The sequence below is a fragment of the Mustela nivalis genome (assembly GCF_964662115.1).
Source record: "Mustela nivalis genome assembly, chromosome: 11".
Lineage (NCBI taxonomy): Eukaryota > Metazoa > Chordata > Mammalia > Carnivora > Mustelidae > Mustela > Mustela nivalis.
The window spans coordinates 106,090,683-106,115,599 of NC_139030.1; the positions used below are offsets into that span (position 1 = coordinate 106,090,683).

Consider the following 24,917-nt stretch of genomic DNA (forward strand, 5'->3'; position numbering starts at 1 on the left):
CAGGTATTAATGATAATTATATTATTTGATTAAATTGCTGTGTTTCCAAGTTACACTGTTAAAATTCAAAACAAGGGGCACCGGGGAGTTAGAGAGGAGAAGGGAGTTGAGGGAAATTGGAAGGGGAGGTGAACCATGAGAGACTATGGACTCTGAAAAACAACCTGAGGGTCTTGAAGGGGTGGGGGGTGGGAGGTTGGGGGAAGCAGGTGGTGGGTATTGGAGAGGGCACGGATTGCATGGAGCACTGGGTGTGGTGCAAAAACAATGAATACTGTTACGCTGAAAAACAAACAAACAAACAAACCAAGGGACACCTGGGTGGCTCAGTGGGTTAAAGCCTCTGCTTTCAGCTCAGATCATGATCTCAGGGTCCTGGGATCTCGCCCTGCTCAGCAGGGAGCCTGCTTCCCCCTCTCTCTCTCCCTGCCTCTCTGCCTACTTGTAATCTCTGTCTAATAAATAAATAAAATCTTTAAAAAAATAAAATAAAAAATCAAAATCAAATCAAATAAAAATCAAAACAAGCAGGAACATGTATCTTCCCTTTTTAGCCACATTCCAAGTACATTAACAAAAACATTTTAGAGAGTCATGCAGAAGTATAAAATTTCTGTATAGAACAATTTACAGCTGACATTTTTGATCTCTTAGTCATGGCTGAGTGCCACAAGTAAGCTAAATCAGTAATCTTGAAATTCCATGTTTAATTTTTTAACAACATTCTCTTAACATCTAGAAATTTTCTACAATGCCCTGTTACATATATTAATAAATATACTAGTATCTTCTCACTATTATTTGGCCTGGTGATCAGTATTTCCAATGTGTTTTAGCACCTCTTCCTAACATATTGGTGCTTACTTAGAAAAGAACTTTTCTTATTTGTCGTTGGTGTCAGTGGTGATCACTGAGCTTGGAGTTAAAAGACCAAGACTAGACCTAGATGACATCAAAAGAAGTAAAAAGAATTTTATTTCAATGATATCTAGATTATATTTTAAAAATCTGTTTCTAAAGATTTTCATAAACCCAGTGGTTTTTTTATATGGATGTTTTATAAATCAAGAAACTATTTACTTTTTAAAAATATCAATTCTTAAGACTACCTCTTGGTTAGAAGTCTCATCTTGTGTCCCACGGCATAAAAGAAACTCTTTTAAAAACTTGACCATGTTTGAATAATGTTAAACCAAACAGCTCACAGTGGTACTTTTCTGTGACGAAGTGTTCAGAAATCCAGGCCTTCACAGTAGAGCAGTCTTGGCTTCCGGAGAGTTCAGGAAGACCATACCTGGAACTTGAGTGCTTCAGCGGGCAGTATTACTGTGTTGTGCCAAATACATTTCACCGTAGGGTAAGATTTTTATCAGAAACTCCTTTCTTCACCCCGAAACGCTTACAGTTTTATCTACAGTTTTAAAACAGGGTTTGTATTGTTTTATTACTGATAATAATAACATCTGAAATGATGATGATTTATCATTTTTTAAATGCTTTTTCTCCAAGAGTAAAAGGCCAACACAAGTCCTACAGTTGTTTCTCCCATCATCCTTCCTGTGAGTTTGCTGTTCTTGCCCCAGGCCTGTTGGGGGGTGCTTGCCCTCCCGCTCACCCTCCTTCTCACTTCCTCCCTGCACCCCCTCCCCCGTTCCCCTCTTGTCTTCTCTCCTCTCTTTCATACTCATTTTCTGCTTCTCACGCTTTCCAACTTAGAATGAGAAACGAGCATTATTGTTATGGTTCAAGTCAACATGACTCTTACTAATTTAAGAGGCTAGTTATACCTAGATTATGCAGGACTATTTTTAAAAAATATTCGCTTTAAATTTCGGTTAACCTTTGTTCAATTAAAAACATGTAATCTCCTAGTTGTGTAATATGAATACAAAGAAAGCTGGTACCTAATATTTTTGAGTTGGGTATTTTTAATTTTTAGGACAAACATGTTCTACAAGTTGTAACTATTGAGAGAATGCTGGAAAGGCTGAAAAAATCAAATGAACTTTTGGAACTCATTCTTAAAGGACTTAATGAATATTTGGAAAAGAAACGTCTCTTCTTCCCCAGATTCTTTTTCTTGTCTAATGATGAACTTCTTGAGATACTGTCTGAGACTAAAGATCCCACTAGGTAAGTAACTCATATTATACATGGCCATGTGTAATATATATAAATGTAATATATGTAAACACATGGCTATGTGTTTATCTGTTTAAATTAATTTTTAAAATAAGGTAAAATCGAAATGTATATAATTATGTTCAAGAATATTCTAAATGTTATCAGTAACCAGTGTAATTATTACAAACATAATATCATTGAGGGATATTTTTCCACATGTGATACAAGTTGGGGAGGATTTCATACTTTATTTTCTCTTCCAGGTTTTTCAGAACACTTCACTCTTCTAGAGGCTCGCAGTGACCCACACAGGGGGTCCCGCATTATCCTTCCTGGGTATCCCCCACTAGTTGTCTTGTTCATTCTGTTACAGTCCTTCCAATTCCACTATAAGAGAGGAGGCAGCCTCCTCTCTCGGCGTACTGTCCTCTTTGCATAAGATACTCTTTATCTCAATATCCATGAATTCTTTTACCTCCCGTAGATTTTTGTGGAAACGTGCTCAAATGTCTGCCCCTCAGGAAGGCTTCCCCTGACACTGTATTTAAAATGGCAACCGTGCCAGCCTTCCCAACCGCCTTGCCTGGACTATCTCCTCTGCCCTCTTTTCCTTCAGCATACTTTTTATAATCTGGCAAACTCGGTAATGTACTTACTTGTTTACTGTCTGATTTCTTCTAGCAGAATATAAGCTCTGTGATGGCAGAGATTTTTGACTTTTTTTCCCCCAATGCTGATTCTCAATTCCTTAGAAGAATGTGTATATTTAGTCTATAGCAGGAAGTGAACGGATATTTATTAAATTCGTTAGTTTTGTGCCTTGTGCCTTGTGCCTTCCAAGTCGGAGATAAGTAATCCAGACAAAAAGATTAATTTAGGCTCAGATTTCCATCTGAATTTTTATGCCTCTTTATTGCCTATTGACTTCAACTGGTTACTGGTAACATGCCAAAAAATGAGGACTTTAGCCCTTCCCATCTCTAGTACAATGACTATAGTTGAAAACCTTCAAAGCAGTTGATTTAGCAAACTGTGAAGCATGTAAAGTGCTAAACCTAGTTCACAATTTGTAAGTAGTCTATGAAGATCCCAGTTGAAAAAGTTAGTTTTGTGCATTTGAAGATTCTTCCAATTAGTGTGTTATCTGTTAGTTAAGACGGGTTTGCTCCTTACGTTACTTTTAACAACTTTTAATTCATTGTGTTGGAAACAAAGCCTCACGGTGTCTCCTCTGTAGCTCTTATTATAATTATAGTTTAGCAGATCTTTTTGTGATTATTCAATTAATGATGACCTCCTACTGGACTGTGTAATCCATACAGGCAGGGATCATGTCTTTTGTTCCCCCTCAGTGTTTCATCTCCGACAGCATCGAGTAGGGGCCTAACACATAATGCACATTTATACGTTGTGAATGAAGATTGATACACAAAGAACACTGACAGATAAGGAATTGCTTTAATTTGATTAATTCTCTTAAACATTTTTCCCCCGACAGGGTGCAACCTCACTTGAAGAAATGTTTTGAAGGAATTGCAAAAGTAGAATTTACAGAAACTTTAGACATCACTCACATGAAGAGTAGTGAAGGAGAGGTTGTGGAGCTCACAGAGACCATTTCAACGGCCAAAGCCAGAGGCCAGGTGGAGAAATGGTTAGTGGAGCTGGAGAGAGTCATGATTAAATCCATCCACAAGGTACTTCGCTGTGTTTATCACTATTTCCAGTAAAGATGTGGAATATTAATGTATCATTGGGGGAACCTGCGTCTCAGTTGGCAAAGCATGTGACTCTGGCTCTCAGGGACCTGGATTTGAGCCCCATTTTGGTAGAGATTATGTTAAAAGTGTATCACTAATAAATGCGCTGTTTTGTTTGTTTGTTTGTTTGTTTGTTTTTTAGACAGAAATTGAGTCATGAATTGCCAGTTCAATTGTAATGGATAACTTAAAGACAGAGATATGGTCTATGAAATTAATTTCATGGCAATTCACTTGAAAAGTGGGATAAAATACCATTGAAACTACAGAAAACTTAGTTGTTAGCCATAAGTTCCATTATTTCTTGCAACCACATGCTGGTTCTTTCATTAGTAATCCAACACACCTTGGTGTATAAAGTCTATGTTTAGTCTTGCCTTGAATGCATCTCTCTATAGTTCCACATCAGTCTCCCTGCATGTATGTTTCTATAGTGAATCTTTTTGTCCTGTATATATACAAAATATGTACCAAAATGTTAGAAAATCACAAATACTTTCTTTAACAGTCACTTCATATTTTCCATGTCTCATAAAACACCAACTCAGTCATTTATAATTATTTTTATTAGTAGAAAATTTCAAGTCATGGCAAGAAATATAGATTAGTCGAGCACTTAAATTCATTCTTTCCCTGTACTGTGGACTTAGCATTCAAGTTCTTCATCAAGAATAAAAATCATGATTGAGTTGGGAATCTTGAGAGCAGGAATGAGAAGGAAATATGGTATGATGTCTTAACAACAGTTTTCACTGATTTTTCAGATTCTCTCACACATTATTGAAAAAATTCATTAGAATCTAAGTGTTCAGGGGCACCTGGGTGGCTCAGTGGGTTAAAGCCTCTGCCTTTAGCTCAGGTCATGGTCCCAGGGTCCTGGGATCGAGCCCCACATTGGGCTCTCTCCTCCACGGGGAGCCTGCTTCCTCCTCTCTCTCTACCTCTCTGCCTACTTGTGATCTCTGTCAAATAAATAAAAGAAAAGAAGCAAATTCTTAAAAAAAAAAAAAAAAGAATCTAAGTGTTCAGTGGATATCATGTGTCTAAATGCTTCTTTCTCTTCTTAAGTATAGTTTTAATATCTGCCTGCATAATAGTTTTTAAGTAGATATAAAGTCATTTCTCCCTATTGTGCATTAAATATCCACGTGGATACAACTGGCTTCTTTGATTGAATTGTTTCTTATGATAACTTCTTATTTGTGGGACCACTAAGTCAAAGAGATGAGACTTCATAGGCCTTGATACATGTTGATAAATAAGATTCCCGTACACGCAGCTGTAAGCAATGTAGATGAATTCCACTTTGAGCACGACCCAGCAGCCTTGGTTATATGGTTTGTTAATTGATGTGCACAGTGATAACTCATTCTTTAGGCCTAATACTATTACAGCTATTATTTTAAACTTTTTTATCAAAGCGCTTAGGAAAGTTATTTTGGTTGCTATTCCAGTGCGTTTAGAAAGGGATAGAAAGGAATTATGTAGGAAGTATCGTCCCTAAATGTGTATGTATAAGTTTGTGTTACTGAAATATGTTACTCAACTGCAGCATAAAGTACCACAAAGAGAGAGATGTGTGTTACTATGTTTTACTGTATGTATTTGCATTCTTTCAAGCATGCTTAAATTAAGTGAATTTGGGGTCACTTTAATTTAAAAAGTCACGTTCTTGGCATGTTTGCCCCTTTATTTTACTAGATTATCATGTGTATGTTATTTCCAATATATATATAAATTCATTTATGTATATATACATATATTTTATATGGCGCAAATAAATATATCTTACACACAATATTGTACAACTTTTCACAATCATATTTCTCCTCATCCAACTATGTAGAAATTGTGATTTAGATTTTAATGCCTTCCTCTTGTTCTTTCTACACTTCCTAACTACCTATGGTACTTCCGTTCTAGAACGTGTGTTTACCCCTCCTTGACATTTCTGCACAGCACCTTCCATTCTCCGCGCACCTCCCATCCCCTTTCTGTGGCTCCTTCTAGCCTTTGAAACTTTCTTTGTTATCCACAGCAACACTGCCCTTCGTCTCTGTTCAGCTCCATAAATATCTTGCTAGACTAGAAATCCAGAACGGTTCATACATCCTTTATGTATTTCTCAGAAAAATCTAATTTTGACAGTTTTCTCTGAAATCAAGCATGAAGGTGGGTTTCACCCCACAGGCAACATTACTATTTTTGGTCGATACACAGAAACGATTAGAATGTTTCTCAATACGCCTGGTGGAAAAAGTGGATATGTCAGTCCACTGAAAACATATGGAGGAGAAGTACATGAATTTGACATAAAACATGCAGCAAAGAACATAAGAAAGACTTCTTGGCTTTCTTAGTACTTAGCTCTCCATAAATGAATTATACACCTGAGCTGGTCATCATCGCCTCGGGCATCCAACTACAGATTAAGAAGTGAGGTCTGGAAACACGGAACGAACTGGAGAGGAATTGTGTGGTTTGCCTCAGTGTGCGTGTGTTCATCAGCCCATGGCTGAATGGGGATCTGATGAAGTTCAAAGAAAATTATTATCTATTTGATGGATTTGACAGATCTCATTTGGAATGACTTAAATTTATATTTCAAAATAAAACTGCTTGTGCTTAATCAATCCAAAAGCATCTAAGATATCTGTGGCTACATCTCGTCAAATGAATATTTGATGTAATATGGTGCACATAGATTGATCACGTATCAACAAAATAAAGTGCTATGTAATGTATTTTTTCAGTCACAGGTATATGGATAAACTTGAATTTAAATTGTCTAACCACTGCTTTGAGTCCTTGTAATTGACTAAGATGTAAAAAGTTGAACAGTATGAGTTAGTCTGTTTAGGAGGTCAGCTGTTCATTGTTTAGCTCACTCAAGTAAACTGTAAAATGATCCTTTGCATTTTTCTTACCAATTAGGTAATCAGAGCTGCAATGCTCGCCTATACACAAGATATGCGAATTAACTGGGTGAGAGATTGGCCAGGACAGACCGTACTCTGTGTATCTCAAACCTTTTGGACGATGGAAGTACAAACAGCTATTGCAACAGGACAAGAGGTAAGCTTTATTACCCCCAGGTTTTTCAGCATTTTTTCAACTACTACTATTGCCAGAATACACTAATTATAAAAAACCAAGTAAAGACAGTCCTCTTAAAACGTCAAGGGTACTTGAGCCTCAATCCTGTACGTTTTTGTACCTTTAAAAACAGAATGGTAATAGAAGTAAGACACTTCCTAAACTCAGAAAGATGAGGAGGAAAAATAATGTAATTCTCTTTTCTGCTTTGAGTAAAACCACCTTATGAAGACAAAATATTGGTTGAATAATTTTGACTGTTTTCATTTTTATTCTTAATCTATTGATTTTTGAATATTTTGAGTTAGTTATTCTTAGTTTTAAATATTGTAATATATTAGTTATCCTAATTTAGTAATATTAACTGGATTTCTGTTAGTAATTAATAACAGAAACCACAATTAGCACAACATTCCTGTCCTTGAGAAATGATATCAAGTTGACAGATGCAATGTCTGATGACAACTGGAATGTAGTAGTCATAGATCTTTTGTTTAAAATCATGGAATTTAAATATATTTTTGACATGGAGTTTGGTATTATTGTCTTTAGCTCTAAGGTACTGTTGAATGCTGATAGTGTTAAGGTTTGAGAGAAACTAATATCTCTATAACCAGGCAGACCCCATAGAGGAAGGAGCTGTGTGACACATGCTTAGTTCTGTCAAACTTAGCAACAAGTCATTTATTTCTATCCTGTAGAAAGGAATAAGGGCATAGGGGAAATCAGGGTTTTCCCAGAAAAAGTCTGTCTTCATGGAACACAGGCCATTGGGGAACGGGTTTCCCTCACAGCAGTAAGCTCTTGGAGTTACTTGTGGGCTCTTGGCTTCAAGCACCGTATGTATTTTTCTTTTTGTCCAGTGAGTCTAAAGAATTCATTTTCTCTCTTTACTTTTAAGCTACCACTTGTCAACCTCCCCACACAGAGGGTTTCTTCTCTCACCAATGCAGGCTACCGGGGCAACGTGGAGATTCCTGGGTCTCCCTCCTTGCTTGCTGGTCAGCTCTCCAAATCACGATACTAACTTTATCACTAGCCACTGTGGGGACATAGTCTGCAGGGAACAAAGAAGTAAATGTGAGCAGATTAGACAAATTTGTAGGCATCTTCCAAATTTCTTCAGTTTAAATGTGGTATTTATCAAACCTCTACTCCTCTGTCAAGTCCATGTTTTTCTTTGGTCTCACTCTAAGAAACCTGCAAAAGGCAGGAGTTGATGTCCAGCATTAAATGTAAATGATACCTTTTTCAAGCTTCCAGTTCTCTCCCAAGCAGAATTTGAATCTCGAGGGACACGTAGTTCAGGTCACTCCCATGACCACGTGTCCTCTGCTCAAAGCGATCTGCCGTAATTCTTATCACATTGCATGAAGATACAAAGAGGAGTTTTGTTTTGTTTATAGCAGAGATTGGGTTATTTACTGACTCATTTATCAGTCTATTCAGTTCTTCTCTGCTCATGTCACATGATGCAAGTATGGAGTCGTTCGCAGAGAAAGGGAGATGAGAACCTGTGCTACTTGAGGGGGATTCAGTATCGCAGACTCAAAAGTTCTTAGCAAGTTACACCTCTGTTTGCTGCTTGCAAGACTGCCCTCTTCTGTTGCATTTTATGGTGCTTTCATAGCTAAGTTTCATGATATGAAATTAAGCTTTGTATGTGTCCTAAAATATTAATTCCTAGTCATCTGCTTGCGACTGCCCTGTTTCATGAAGCCTTTGATCGCGATCTGCGCACCTTGTGCCTGCTTGTCTTTCATCCGTGTTTAGGCCCTTCAAGTTCTGTAGCAGCAACATGAAAGGCTCACGTTTTAGTATTCTATAGCCCTGATGGTGTTTTAAAAATTTAACATGTAGTTTTATCATGGGAGGCTAGCATATGTTCTAGGATTGTATGTGTTGATCATTTTTCCCCTAATTAATGTGCGGTTCATATTTGAAACTGATGACTTTGGTGGAGCTCGAGACTCTTGGCAGCCTCTTGGGGCACTGGATACTTCCACTTCCCGCAAACATCCCAAATTGTCTGGAGCTTGATGTTACAGAAGCCCTATGTGTCACACCGTCATGCTCCCAAAGGACCTGTCTGATTTCTTTACGCAGTGAATGGTGATTGTGGAACCAGTCTGCATGAGGCATGAGAGGGACTGTAAAATGAATGAAAGAATTGCTGCTATCACCGAGCTCAGGATATGGCAAATACTGGTGTGATTTTGAGTCATTGTATCATTGCATATGTAGAAGGATCTAGGTTTGATAAAAATATTTGATTTCAGATAGGGTTTATTTTGGCAGAATGTAATAGTAGTTACCTTTAGATTCATCTGCTCACTCCCTGTGAAGAATGGTTCACAAAGAAGAAAATGTAACAGAAATGCTATCAATATCATGATTGTTTTCCCTATCTCTCTAATCTAAATTATCATTGATTCATATAATATTGTTCCTAAAGAACTCAGTTTATCACAGTTTGAAGTTAAATTTTCGTTCTAAATCTGGTTTCCTAGTATAGGAGAAAACATTCTGTTCCTGTGTGTAGTAATAAATTCTTATGGACCTATAATTTGTACTGTCAGGTCTAAACATTAAATTTTTATTTTATGTTTTGTGTTGAATTATAGGATGTAAGAACCAGTAAGGTTCACATGATCCTCATTTTTACTGATGAGAAAACTAAGATGCGCCCAATGGTGTGGCTTAGGTTCTTAGAATCAAATTGGTTCTTACTAATTTATATGTTCAACATACTTAAATTCACTAATTGATTCCAAGAATTTAAACACTTACATCTACTGAAACATAGGTGGGACAGAAGTTTACGTTTCACTGCGTAGGAAGAGAATTAATAGCAATCGATCAGGTAAATAATATGATGGCAACAGTGTTCAAGCACCAAACTTTTGAAAAAATTACCTTCTTAAAAATAAAGATAGAATCATTCAAGGACTAAGGAAAGTGCCCCTTAGAGAAACAGTTTGCTGTTTGCCGGTCCTTTAAACTTTTTCTTATTCTTGGAAAGGCTTCCTTGGTCCTTGGAAATGTTTCCCAGGACCAATTACCTGGTCCTGAAGGACTGCGATGCACGCCTTGGGCCCAGTGTTTGTTAAATGTTATTGGAGTGGAGGACGCAGCCACAGCAGCCTGCTGGGGCCTACTGACCCTTCCCTTAAGCGTAGCGATTCTCACTGACTCAAACTTGATTGTCATTATAGACCCTCTTCTCTTTTCTGACTTACTGATTCGGTTTACCCCCACCAAAAAACAGGTCCCAAAGCAAGGCTGGCTGTCAGAACTAGCGTTGCTCACCGGCTCAGCAAGCTTACCCAGCAGTCCTGGAGGCCTGGTGGACCACAAGGCCGCTGGAGTCTGGGGTCTCGGGGCACTGGTGCTTCTGAAGCTTCTCTTCCTACATCCTTCCGCTCTGCCAGTCTCTGGCGGGCTTTTCGGCACTGGGGATGAAGGCTGGCAGTGGCTTCGGACAGGCATTCTCAGGGCCCTCCAAATGTAGCGAGAAGCGCTGTTTCCCACCCTCGGCCTGTACAGCCGGTCCTGGGAAGAGCGATGATTGGCTCAGGTTGGGCCACGCCTCCTCCCACCCCTTGTGGCCCCGCAGTGGGGCAAGGTGATGGACAGCTCCCCGGGACCGTGGAGCGGACCGCAGAGGAAATAGACCTGGGAAGGACGATGAGTAACACAAACCACGTGCGTCCACTGCATCTGGCCAGACTGTCCTTGTTCAGCTAATGCTTTCCTAGCAAGAAAAACAAATTATTTTTAAATTAGGTCATAATGGGGAAAAATGTACAGAAATACCTTATTCAGACTAGCTCAAAATGTTTTTTGTTCAGAAAAATTCTGATTACGATAATTATATCTCATTTTCTTTCAGGCTCTTGAGCAATACTTGGAAAAATGTAACGTGCAAATTGATGATATTGTGACTTTGGTCCGTGGCAAATTGTCCAAGCAGAACCGTGTTACTCTGGGAGCCCTGGTGGTGCTGGATGTCCATGCTAGAGACGTCCTCACGACACTTGTGAAAAAAAAAGTTAGTGATGAATCTGACTTCGAGTGGTTAAGTCAGCTTAGGTACTATTGGCAAGTAAGTGATATCACTGAATGTTATTGCGCGACAATTCCAGCTCAGAGCTTTTTCATTTGTGCTTGCTTCCTCACATGGGGAATAGTGTCAGTAATACAGGATTTTTTGCTGATGGCTGACTATACCCACACAAGCATTCTCCAGACTACAGATTAAGGCAGCCAAAGACTGTGTATCATCTGTACAAAAAACTGTATCTTTATCTATACCCAAATCCATACTCAAATGTATAAATACATATACATAGAGACACACACACAAACTGAGTGATTATTAAAAAATTACTCATTTTAAATGAGTCATTATGTTTGCTGAATCTATAAAATATCAGAACTGGGCAGTTTAAAATTGCATTTTTAGATTTTTTGATATATCTAAAGAATATTAAAGAATCAGACTTTTATTGTGATTTAATCACAATACGTTTCCTCTTGCTGATCAACTGAAGGAACTGTAAACATGATCGGGAAAGAAGGCTCTATCCGGACACCTGGAGGGGTGGTGACAGTGGTCACGACTGGGAAGGCAGGAGGAGTAGAACAGTTAGCACAGCGGACAAGGTGGGGCCAGCCGAGAGTGGAGGAAGCTGCTGAGGACATCTGGAGACACGGACTCAAAAATTCACCCTGTGTTGGGGGGAAAAATCTGAGCAGATTCACTTCTGTGAAAGGCTTAAAGGTATGGAGTGGGAGGAGAAAAGGTCAGGACCAGACCCCGGAAAACCACAGGAGAGGTAGTGGATAAGAGCTCCCTGCGAGTAATTTTAAATGCCAGACCCTTCCTTTACCAGATTTATGACCTGGGCAAGTTACTTACTGTCTGTAAGTATCAATTTTCTTACCTGTAAAATGGTAATAATATAATATCCACTCTGAAGTGAAAATGAATCGAACAACTAATTAATAAATATAGGAGAACAATGAACTATCAGAGAATTTTTTTAAATCCCCACTTATATCAAAAAGAATAAAATACCTAAAAACAAACTTAACCAAGGTGGTGAAAGACTCACACACTGAAAACTCTAAGATGTTGGTGAAGGGAATCGAAGAAGACACAAATAAATGGGAAGATATTTTGTTCTTGTGGATTGGAAAATTAATGTTGTTAAAAGGTTCCTACTACTCAAAGCCATCTACAGATTCAATGCAATCCCTGTCAAAATTCCAAAGGCATTTTGCACAGAAATAAAACAGTCCTAAAATTTGTGTGCAGCCATAAAAGGTACCAGAGCCAAAGCAGTCTTGAAAAAGAACAGCAAAGCTGGAGACATCATGCTCCCTGATTTCAAATTATATTACAAAGCCACAGTAATCAAAACAGAATGGTATTGGCTTAAAAACAGGCACATGGGTCAATGGAACAGAACAGAGAACCCAGAAGTACACTTAGGCCTATATTTCAAATAATTTATGACAAAGGAGCCAAGAATATACAATGGAGAAAGAAACATCTCTTCAATCATAGTGTTGGGAAAACTGAGCAGCCATGTAGGAGATCCTGAAACTGGGCCACTGTCGCACATCCTACACAACAGTGAACTCAAAATGGATGAAAGACAGGAATGTAAGACCTGAAATCATAAAACTCCTAGAAGAAAACAGATGTTAAGCCCCTTAATTCAGTCTTGGCAATGATTTTTTTTTTTTTTTTTTTTGATCTGGTAACAAAAGCAAAACAAACAAGTGGGACTACATCAGACTAAAAAGTGTCACCCAGCAAAGGAAACCATAAACAAAATGAAAGACAGCTTCCTGAACAGAAGAAAATACTTGCAAATTGCATCTGAGAAGCGGTTAACCTCTAAAATATATAAATAACTCCTACAACTCAATAACAAAAACACAAAGTACCTGTTTTGAAAACGATCAAAGGAGCTGAATCGACATTATTCCAGAGAAGACATACAGACAGTTAACAGGTTCATGAAAAGAGGCTCAGCATCGCTCACCGTCAGGGAGATGAAAATGGAAACCACCGCGAGAGAGCCTGTCGCAGCTCTCAGAAGGAGCATTATCAAAAGACAAAAGATAACAAACACTGGTAAGGATGTGGGAGAAAGAGCCGTTGTGCAGGGCTGCTGGGAATGTGACTTATGCAGCCACTGTGGAAAACACGATGGAGTCTCCTAAAAAAATAAAAAACGGAACTGTCCTATAGCCAACAGTTCCACTTCTGGGTATTACCTGAAGAAAACAAAAACACCCGGAAAGGTATGTGCATGCCCGCGTTTACTGCAGTGAGATTTCCAGTAAGATATAGCAACAGCTTGAATGTCCATTGACAGGCAAATGAGTAAAGAACATGTGGTAGAGGAGCGCCTGGGTGGCTCAGTGGGTTAGAGCCTCTGCCCTCGACTCGGGGCTGGTCATGATCCTGGAGTCCTGGGATCGAGCCCTGCGTCAGGCTCTCTGCTCTGCAGGGAGCCTGCTTCCTCCTCTCTCTCTGCCTGCCTCTCTGCCTACTTGTCATCTCTGTCTGTCAAATAAATAAATAAAATATTTGAAAAAAAGAACATGTGGTATATATGGAAATGGGATATTATTCAGCTGTTAAAAATGAAATCTTGCCATTTGCAGCAATATGGATTGACCTTGAGGACATTACACTAAGTGAAATGAGTCAGACTAAGACAATATGATCTCAAATGTGCAATTTAAAACAAACCAAGCCCACAGATATGGTGCGCAGATTGGTGGTTTCCAGAGGCTGAGAGTGGGAAGGTGGGAGAAATGGGGGAAGGGAATCAAAAATTGCAAACTTCTAGACATGAATAAGTCGTGGGCACGTAATACGCTGTGTGTTGACTATAGTTAATAATACCATATTGCGTTTTTAAAGTTGCTAAGAGTAAATCTTAAAATTCTTATAAGAAAACTGTACTTACATGTGAAGATAGATCTCACCTAGACTTACTGTGATTATTTTATAATATACATGAATATTCGGTAATTATGTTTACAGTTGAAATTAAAGCTATATGTCAATTATACCTTAATTTAAAAAGCACAAGCAAGTAAAAAGAAAAGAAAATACAGGAGAGAAAAGGAACAAATATATTTTCCACAGATACCCATGGAAAAAGTTGAAGCCAGTGACTTCAGATTTATCCAAGGAGATTAGATATTCAATTCTTCTACTGAATTAATGATGTCTGATTGGAATTTTTAAAGGATTTTTTATTTATTCATTTGAGAGAGTGAGAGCACTGGGTGGGGGGAGGGGCAGAGGGAGCGGGAGAAGCTGAGCAGGGAGCCTGACCCCGGCCACATCCCAGGACTCGGGGATCATGACCTAAGCCAAAGGCAGACGCTTAACTGACTGAGTCCCCAGCTCCCTCTGAAAAGTGAATTTTAAAGATGTTGTTTCTAACTTGACAGTTATTAGTTAAGGAGCTTGAGATTTCATATTACTTAAAATTTTGTTATTTAAATTAACTTCATTTTCTCTGATTTCTCCTAGGAGAATAATTTAGAAACAAAGATGATCAATGCTGGCTTACGGTATGGATATGAGTATCTGGGTAATTCCCCTCGGCTGGTTATTACTCCGCTCACTGATCGCTGTTACAGGTAAACTCACTAATTTAAGGGTCTATTGGAAATAAATTTCACCCTTAGACCACTAAATCTTTAAAAGAAACAGATTATCTTCCACTTGGCAAATGTATCCTATGTTATCTTTTCCTAGACTCTTTTTTTTTTTTAAAGATTTTATTGATTTATTTGACAGACAGAGATGACAAGTAGGCAGAGAGGCAGGCAGAGAGAGAGGGAAGCAGGCTCCCTGGTGAGCAGAGAGCCCGATGTGGGGCTCGATCCCAGGATCCTGGGATCATGACCTGAGCCAAAGGCAGAGGCTTTAACCCACTGAGCCACCCAGGCGCCCCTTTTCCTAGGCTCTTAATATGTTTCTCAACTTGATCTTCAATTTCTTTTTCTCTGCTGGCTTTTTCCTCTTAGCTCTGGAGATAAGTATTGCCCAATATTGCTATTGTTATTCACATTGTGCATTTCATCTTTCTTCTTGAAACTTTCTCTTTGTTTTGGATCCTTTGAGGCAGACTGCTGTTTCCCCTGAAACATGGAATTTTCTAGATTTCTGTTTTCATGTGGTGGTTTGTCTCATGATTCATGGTTTCCCAAACGTTCAAGTCCACTTGCAGGCTTTAATAGCCTACATTCTGAAGATCCACAAGTCTGGATCTCCAGCCAAGGTCTCCCCTGTAAACTTGTGCTTCATGCTTTCTGGATATCTCCATTAGGTAACTCATAGGTATTTACACTGAAATTTTTTTCTGTCATGCTTCTGAATAATAAAAGGGCTTTAACAACTTTAATCCAAGTTTGCATCTCCCATATTCCAAGTTGTCTCAAGAACGAAATTAAAGTGTTATTTTTTTCAGATGATTGAAGTCCATTTAGGTCTAACATCAAAGCCAACATCTTTCATCCACTTTGAAATTCCCCTTCTCTCCCAGCTTGAGCTTGACACAAGCCCAAGACCTTCATCTGGGGAGGCAAGTGTGGTCAATCTTTTGTCAGTTTTCTTCTTCTTTTGTCAGTTTTATCCCTGTCCTTTGCATTCATCCCTCCATAGCTCACCCGTGGCTCCTCCAGTCTTGGGGTTAACGGAGGAGGGGAGAAGCAAAGGGAGAGGTGGTTTCATGGGTGACAAGTGTCTTGTGTGGAAACTCTCTCGTGGCTGTTTAGTGTCCTCGATGAAGACACAAGCTTAGATGTGCCAGATCTCCCATGGGATATTTATGTCGGTTCTTTGGAAATCCTCCCCACCCCACCCCACTCCGCTACCAGTCACCTGTGGTTATTAATAAAATACCTTCTCTGGTGTGTGCTGATGACTTGCTTCAGCCTCTCTCTGAGGTCAGCTACACACAGACACTCACCTTGGTGTCTTCTCTGGTGTTAGGTGGGCCTCCTCCACAGAGTCCCATTCAACATGACCCAAATCTAGCTTCCTTCTGGTGGGATCCAGAGCTGGTCAGTTGATAAATACACATTTATTTTGCCAGTAGTATGACTACATCTCTCTTACTGTCACTGTTTTCCCCAGCTCTGCCCTCAGGAATAGCTATAGATATTCTCTTGACTTGAAATATTTTAAGTCATAATTTCACTCGCCGTTCCTGTGTTACACAAACTCCAGGGGTCGGTCAGTGAGCCAAGGTTTCTGAAGAGTTCTCTAAAGCCCCTCAGGTAGTTTGGGAGAGGGGCAAGCGCATTCTTCTCTACAGAGGGACCGGAAATAAACAACACACTAACAGCTCTTTCCAAAGATCTTTAATCTTGACCTCTCTTTTACAAGCTTCCTAGCCACTTTCTGTATGTCTGGTGCTAGGTGACCAATGTCCCTATCTGTAAGATAAGATGATCTGGCATAGATTGCTCTATTTATATTCTGTTATGCATTTTTTATACCTGGTATTTATATTTTTTACCAAAACTTTATCATTGTCTTAACTCACCATTGCTTCTTCCTTTGCCTTCTTTCTGTTTCATTTTTCTTCTTACTAGGCAATATCCTTTAGTAATGGTTTCAGCGAAGCTCTGCAAGTAGTGAGCTCTAACAGTCTTTGTCTAAAAATGCCTTTTTAGACGAAATATGGTCTTCATTCTTTTATTAAATGATAAGATAGCTAGGTATAGAACTGTAAGTGAACCTAGTTTCCCCTCAGGTCCCTGGAGATACTGTTCTCCTGGTGTTCATTGGTACTGCTCAGTTGTTTGTTACTGCGATTTCTTTGTAGGTAATTTTTTTCTATTGTGGTTTTTAAGATTTCCTCTTTATTGTTGAAGTTCACTGTAATGTAACTATATGTGGGTGAGTTTTTATGTATCCCACTTGAGACTTTTCAGTTCATATCTTTCTTCAATTCTGGTAAATTCTCAGCCATTCGTTTTTACTTTTTTATTTGGGTGGGGGAGGGAGTGAGAAGGAGGGTAGAGAAGATGGGGAGAGAGAACCTTAAACAGTCTCCCATGCCCAGTGCGTGGACCCTGAGATCATGAGCTGAGCTGAAACTGAGTCAAATCTTTAACATGCTGAGCCACCCACGTGCCCCACAGCCAATGCTTTTTAGATTTTGCTTTTTTCCTATTCACTTTTTTTTTCTTTGTCTCTCAGCTTTTCTGATATCCCATCTTGGTCTCTTCCTGGGTGATTTCCTCCTATTTATTTTGTGTATAATTCTGCTCTTTATGTTTACTCTGCCATTTAATCTGTTAACTTTCTAAAAAGTCCAATAACTGTATTTTTTATTGCTAGATTTCAAGTTTTCTCTTTTATGAAACTGATTTTTCTCACAATTTTCTTACATCTCTTGCTTTTTTTATTTATTTTAGAGAAAGAGAAAGTGGGTGGGGGGGAGGAACAGATGGAGGTGGGGGGAAGTCAAGCAGGTTCTGTGTTGAGTATAGAGCATGATGCGGGGCTCAATCTCACGACACTGAGACCACACCTGAGCCAAAACCGAGAGTCGGACCCTTAACCAGTAGTACCACCCAGTCGGCCCTGTCTATTGCTTTTTGTTTAAGATTTCATTAAATAAACCATCAGGAAACCCGAGTACCATGTATATGGTAATTCTCCCACACCTTTGTCCATCTGCCACTGCAAGTCAGACTCTTAACTTTGATGTCTCTCTCTCTCTCTCTCTCTGTGGTTTTACTTATGAGCTCATTTTGGGAAAGGGTTGTTTTCTCAGCTGTGGAGGTGTCCATGTGGAGCAGTGTCACATTTATCTCTTAAAAGAGCTTTAGAGTTTTCTTTGGTCCAAAACAACATTTCAGTGTTCATTTCTCAGTTTGGGTTCATGTGCCCATGGATACTGAAAATTTTGGCCCTACCCCCACGAAGGGTTTCCACTGGGAGCCACCATGAAGGGTGCGCTTCCTGTCTCCTCTGTAAGCCGCCATGAAGGGTGCGCTTCCTGTCTCCTCTGTAAGCCGCCATGAAGGGTGCCCTTCCTGTCTCCTCTGTCTCCTCTGTAGTTGATCTTCGTCTTTCTTGAGTAGGCTGCTAGAGTAATTTCAGTTTCCATTTAGAGATAAACCAGCTTTCCAAGGCTTTTGGGTTTATATACGTGAATCCATTCCAGCTCTTCACCTTACTCAATATAAGAATTTTTCTGTTTGGGGGCATCTCTATGGCACCGTTGGTTAAGCGTCCAACTCTTGGTTTTGGTTTAGGTCTTGATCACAGGGTTGTGAGACTGGGCCGCACACGGAGTCTGCTTAAGACTTTCTCTGTCTCTCTCTGCTCCCCGCGCCTCCTTGCTAGATCTCTCTCTCAAATAAATAAATCTAAAAAAAAGAAAAAAAAGAATTTTTCTGTTTCCGTGTGGTTGTAAATACACTTGCGTGTGTTTGTATGCAGATCCCAAAGCAACACGCGCCTCTCTAGCTTTAGCACTCAATTACCAACGGCTTTGCGTTCCCTCTTCACTGGTGATTTCTCTTTCATGCTTTTGAAATGGCTGGTATTTCAAAAGTTACTATTTGGACTTTTTTGTGGAGCATTTCTGAGTGCTTGCAGTTGCGGGGAGGGGTGGTTTGGCATCAGCAGAATTCCCCATTTTGACCAGGATCAGCGTTGAATTCCAAGTGTGCTTGCTCTGATTCTGTCCTTTATAATCAGCGCTTCAGAAGTGAAATACAGTAACAGGTAAAGTAGGCCACCGTCAGAGATTCTCAGAGGTTCATGGGAAGGAAGAAATTATTGAAGAGGAAGTGGAAAATTTGGCTCTCAGTTTAAACTTCTCCTCTTTCCATAATATATGTTAAAAATGACATTATCTTATAAAGATTGCTTATTTCTTCTATTTCAGAACCTTGTTTGGAGCCCTCCACCTGCACCTTGGAGGAGCCCCTGAAGGGCCAGCTGGCACTGGAAAGACCGAAACTACCAAAGATTTAGCAAAAGCAGTGGCCAAACAATGTGTTGTTTTCAACTGTTCTGATGGGTTGGATTATCTGGCTTTAGGAAAATTCTTTAAGGTTTGAATTGACTCATTTCTTTACAAAATAACAGCTCAGAGAGGGAAGTTATTTATAATGAAACAGAATTTCATGCAAGTAAAAGACTTACTGTAAGTTAAGTAAAATAAGCACTATCTCTATTCTCCAGAGAAGTGGGGTTATTTCACAAGCTTACCGGAGAAGGAGCTCTACTCCTGTCTCCAGTGCCTGCTGCTGTGGGTCAGTATGACTTATAGAAAGGAGGGCTGTGCCTTCAGTATGTTGAGGCCGCTAAAAATTTGAGAACCACGACATCATGTAAAGACTGTGGGAAATCTACAGTCTTTAATCTGTAGCTCTTATTATTAACCAGTTAATGATTCAGTAATTTACTTTTCATAGATACTTTGTAGTTAATCTTTTCTTGCAAACTTAAAATTCTTGTTGGGTTTTTTTTTTTTTTTTTTTTTTCTTATACTGAGTCAGATTCCCACTCTACAGATTCCCATCTGTAAGATTGCAAAAGAAGAATTAAAAATGTAACATTTCTGTCTATAAAGCTGTGACTCATTGGTCATTTTAGCCCTTTGTTGCTAACTGGCTGTTATTCTTTAAAATGTTAGTTGGAACAGCTAAACATAGAATTATCCATTTGAGATTATAGGTTCTGTTTATTTATGTCTGTTTTTCTGTAAAGATTATGTAATTCTGATTTTTTAAGATTCTGTCATTATTTTCCAAAATTTCTTCAGAAAAGGTAACATTTAAAAAGAAATCCAAACTAACAAAAAAATACATATACCAATCCTACCCTATACAGTAAGCTGTTCCTGGCTGGCATAGGCAAGGTTATTTTATAACAGATTGGGAATATTAAAAAAAAGTCTCTATATTTGTGATGCTGAAACAATTAGGATAAGATTTTAAAAGTCAAAATTATAATAACATCAAGAAAACATTTGAATGACAAATGACCATTTTAATCATACTCTGTAATGATATACAACCTTGTTGTCATGGTTTTTAAGAAAGAATAGTAAGTCAAAAAGAGTCTCTGTGTAGTTTAGTTTGAATAGCCATTATATTCCTAAACATTTAAGAAAAGTCTGGCACGTACTACTCAATTTTTGAATGATATTCTTAATTCCTTGATACAGAGTCATATACTTTTAGTATTAAAGTTGCTTACCGATAAGTATATATTGGTTATATAGATACTTTGTGTGAGGATCATGCTGAATAATAGGGTACAGGATCAAAAAGACATGAGAATTGCTATTAAGAACCTCACAATTCTGATATCTATATGAATGTGTGACTCATAAGTATTTTTTGTTTTCTGTGGTTTCTAATCCTCTTATTATATGTAGAGATCAAAGTCATAGTAGCTAATAAAAATGTGCTATTCTTTGAAATGGACAGAATTTTCATTTAATTTGGTGTGGTCAGTAGATGGAACTGTGTACAAATCCAAGGTCAGCCCCTATTAGCTCTGTGGCCTTGTACTAATTACTTAACATCTAGTGTGATACAGTCTTAGTTTCTTTGCATGAAAGATACATGCATCATGCCTGAAACATACCAGCTACTCAGTGAAACACACAAACACACACACACACATACATACACGTGTGTGTGTATATACACACACATACAATCTACAGAATGCAGATTCAATAAATATTGAATTGATTTTTTTTAAGTAAATTTGAATTTGGCTGAGCTACTCAAGCTTGGTGGTCCAGTTTTCTTTAATGCCCAAATGGCACATATTTGTGGGGAGCTGTGAGAAGTACAAACTAGGGCCTCAAACTAGGGTCTCAATGCAAGTTGTCTATTAAGGGACTCCGACCACAAAATAGTCTCATTAGCAACAGAAGTCATCTTATTTAGAGAATCATTACAATCTACTCTATGAAGTTCATATAGAAAAGCAAACAAAATCACCTTGTATATAAAAAGCAAGAAAGACTTTGGGATGACAGGTATACATCTAAATGTCAAAAGATACACAGAGAGTAAAAAGCTATCGATCAAATGGACAGTTTTCCAATTGATCAAACTCCTTACTCCTGTAGAATAATGGATTCCTAAAAATAATAATAATATGCTGTCTTTAAAGATAAAGGTGAATAAGCAATTTCCTTGATAGGATATTAAATCCTTGAAAATATCAGGTGAAAATGCAACATTTCGATGCAATATTTAATCAGATAAAATTGAAAAATTTCATTACTCTTTTCTCCCAGGGACTGTTATCTTGTGGAGCCTGGGCTTGCTTTGATGAGTTTAACAGAATTGATTTGGAAGTACTGTCTGTGGTTGCTCAACAAATTCTTACTATCCAAAGAGGTAATGGACTGGTTTGTCTTTGCATTATGTAAGAACAGTAGAAATATGGAAGATGACAGATGGCACAAGTTGCATTTAAATGTGGAATTGCTAAGTCATTTCATTCTTGATGACCCACAGGTATTAATGCAGGTGTCGATATACTAGTGTTTGAAGGAACTGAGTTAAAACTTGACCCTACATGTGCTGTCTTTATAACCATGAACCCTGGATATGCTGGGCGATCAGAACTGCCGGATAATCTGAAGGTACAGAAGGGCCAAGTAGATCATGTGTTTCCTTTCTGTACTATACTAAGTTAATACGTAAAAAGAAAGGACACCCTCTCCTTGAATTTTATGCAAAATATTTGTTTTGGACATTGTATTTTAGAAAACTGTTTCAGAAAACAATTTTACTTTTTTAAAGATTATATTTATTCATTAGAGAGAGAGAGACAGAGCACAAGCAGAGGGAGGGGCAGAGAAAGAGAGAGAAGCAGGCTCCCTACTGAGCTGGGAGCATGACGTGGGGCTTGATCCCAGGACACCGAGATCATGACCTGAGCTGAAGTCAGATGCTTAACTACCTGAGCCATCCAGGTGCCCCTTGAAAATCATTTTTAAAAGCTTTGAATGCCGTTAAAAAGTGAATGAGCAAAGTGGATGCAACTTCCAAACTGACATTTAAAGACTGATAATTACAGAAAACTAGAAAATATAGGAAATACTGAAAAAGATACTCATTCTATTGCTTACTATATTGTATCCTGCAGTTTTAAATATCTTTTAAAAGGCAAATTTTAAATGGTAGAATCCAGCAGTTGTGAATGTTGTTGTTGTTTTTTCAGGTTAATATTATGAGAATTTTCCCATTGTTACAAACATAATTCAAACTGTAAATAAATTTACGGAACTGCATATTACTGTTGGACACTTAGGTTGCTTTTAGTTTTCCTTCATCATAAATAATATTGCAATGGGCAGTTTTTACTTGAGACTTTTGTCTGTTTTAAAATATTTCCTTAAATATGGTCATAAGACAAAGAGCTGTGTTGCGAAATAGCCTCCCAACAGAGGTTGAAATAATTCACAGCCCACATCAATTCTCAATTGACCTTTATACCCAACACTAATTTATTTTTCCTGATAAAAGAAGCAAAGCACTTTGCTAATTGAATAGACTAGACTCTTCACTTAAAAAAAAAACACAACAAAAACTTGATTATGAGAGAAATAGGACATTCCCCTGTATCTTGGGCATTTTTTTTTATTTATTGCATTTTATTTTTTTGCATCTATGGCTAGAGCATGGAGAACAATGTTGAAGAATAATGCAGTGGTAACTGCAGATCCAAAACCAAGTCTTCCGACTCGAAGCTGGTCTTCCCATGTTAGGCTGACAGCTTCTTAGACTAGTTGAGGAATTTTTCTTTTCCACTGCAGACACTTTTGATTCGACTAATTGCTACAATGTATTTCAGTATTTCCATTCCATGCACTTTTATGTATTAGATGAGATGTTTTAATACTTTGCCTTAGTGAAGGAAGGTATGATTAAAAAATAAAAACTGGTAAATCCTCTTTTATCCAAGAAGCGTTCTGCAGTTTTCATTGCGAATTACATTTGAGGAGCTATTTTTGTAGTAGTTTTTTGTTTGCCTACATTTTTCTTTTCTTCAGTAGTTCACTCTGAATACATAGTATTTGTAAAGGCAAAAACCTGTGACTAGCTAATCATATAAGCGGGAGCTATTGTTAGCGGAGTCCGTTCATGCGCTATGCAGAATGTGTCACAGTCTTATGGGCTGTGCGTATTGAAGTGGCGTCAAAATACCCACCTAGTGGTTCTGTAGGTGATGCATCTTCTCCTTCAGGCCAAAAGCTGCTCTCAACTTCTCATAGCTTTGTTGTTCTTCCTACTGTGCAGTCTTCTTGGTTAGAGAGCCACAGAACATCTGTTTTCAAGTACAAATGGAAATACCGAACAGTTCTGAAAAAATGTCTTAGTCTGAAAAGAAAGAAACAGATCTTCCTTAAAGGGGGGGGGAGCCCACAAAAAACAAACAACAAACAACTTACTAAGATGCATAGAATGTCTTTAGAGTTGTCTTTGAGACGTCCCTCTTCACCCAGTGACTCAGTCTGTCACCAAAACCAGGCATCCTGTTGTACAAAAGCCTTATCATTCTCGCTGCTCTTCCGTAGTCCCAGGCCACACATTCCTTCCATCCCCCTCATTCTTCCGCTGTGTGTCTTACTGCAGCAGCTCACTTGTCTCCAGTCTCTTCCCTACTAAAATAAGCTACTGTGAATTCCCCATTATAATCCTACTGGTGTCTTCGAAGCAATCTAATCCTATAGTTTCCAGACTTAAGAAGCTATTGCGTTTTGTTGTTGTTGTTTTGCCTGCAGAAAAAAGTTCAAAGTTCTTGGCCTGATCTACAAGAACCTTGGAACTCGGACCCAGTTGTATCTGTCCCGCCATCTCCCTACACCGATGTTTTCATGGAAATAGTCCCATTTTGACATCTATCCTATACATCGAGCTAAGATCTGCATAGTGAGCAATTGCTGAAGCTCATTGCTACATTAGAGATGCTGTGTTTAATATTAAAACTATTCTGAAGAATCAGTATTCGATAAACTTTTCAGAATAGTTGCATGTTAGAAGCCATGGTAAAATGGAGATATTCTAGATCTTCTAATGTCACAAAGTCAATAACCTGGTGTATAGCTTTCTACAAGGATAATGCTCATGTTGATTACCTGTATCACAATTTATTCAAGCCCTGGTATGATACCTGAGCTATACTCTTCTTTTAGACTCAAGAAAGTATGTCATTGGCTAAGCCAAAATCAAACTTAATTTTTTTAAGAGCACTAAATTACCTTTAAACATATTGCTATTACTAACAAATTATTTCTGACACATTCCAGATCACACCATATCCTATCAGTATTTCTCACACACTGAGAACCATTGAATTAGAATATTCACCTAAAAATATTCTGAGTTTGATGCTTTTCTCTGTGATCAGTGGGAATCCATGTTAAATCGATTCCCATTGGGTGATTCTGAGCAGACGAACATCATGATGACCCCATGAAATGTCTTTACCACTGTCCATTTTTGTTCTCTTGGCCACAATCTGTCTGTTCTGTGGTATTCCACGGCCATATTGCTAGTGTGTCTGAGACACTCTGAATAGGAATTTGTGAAATATCTGATGTAGTCAGGGGGAAACCTACACCACACAGACCTGGATGTTCACCCGAAACTAACAGCAGTTAATATTGTCCTAGAAAGACCACAACACCCGAACCAAGTCAGGGACCCACTGACTGACCAGCTCATTCATTCATTCTTTTATTCATGGAAAGAAATAGTTGTTGAGAACCTACCCTTTTAAAGAGGTACCATCTGTATAGTAATTCTCTTACATTCTCTTTTCCTCAAGTATGTAGCGGTTTCCAGCACTTGCTTAAGCTTCTCTCTTCCCAGTTTATTTGCTCAAGCTGTATA

At 38.5% G+C, this 24,917-nt stretch overlaps 1 protein-coding gene and 1 long non-coding RNA gene across 3 annotated transcripts in view; one reads left to right on the forward strand and one right to left on the reverse strand.

Moving 5' to 3' along the window:
* DNAH7 (dynein axonemal heavy chain 7) overlaps window positions 1-24,917 on the forward strand; it is a 249,692-nt gene that overhangs the window by 77,489 nt on the left and 147,286 nt on the right. For both annotated transcript variants that reach the window (XM_082689009.1, XM_082689010.1), the window contains 8 exons: window positions 1,940-2,133; window positions 3,623-3,821; window positions 6,819-6,959; window positions 10,873-11,085; window positions 14,548-14,657; window positions 18,932-19,100; window positions 21,311-21,413; window positions 21,534-21,661. In XM_082689009.1, the coding sequence (XP_082545135.1) occupies window positions 1,940-2,133; window positions 3,623-3,821; window positions 6,819-6,959; window positions 10,873-11,085; window positions 14,548-14,657; window positions 18,932-19,100; window positions 21,311-21,413; window positions 21,534-21,661 (1,257 nt within the window). The remainder of the gene's footprint in view (window positions 1-1,939; window positions 2,134-3,622; window positions 3,822-6,818; window positions 6,960-10,872; window positions 11,086-14,547; window positions 14,658-18,931; window positions 19,101-21,310; window positions 21,414-21,533; window positions 21,662-24,917) is intronic.
* LOC309843531 lies at window positions 7,658-23,330 on the reverse strand. Its single transcript, XR_014300186.1, has 3 exons — window positions 23,233-23,330; window positions 10,307-10,734; window positions 7,658-8,037 (listed from the first exon to the last, which is right to left on the reverse strand). It is a non-coding gene; the product is annotated as an uncharacterized lncRNA (long non-coding RNA).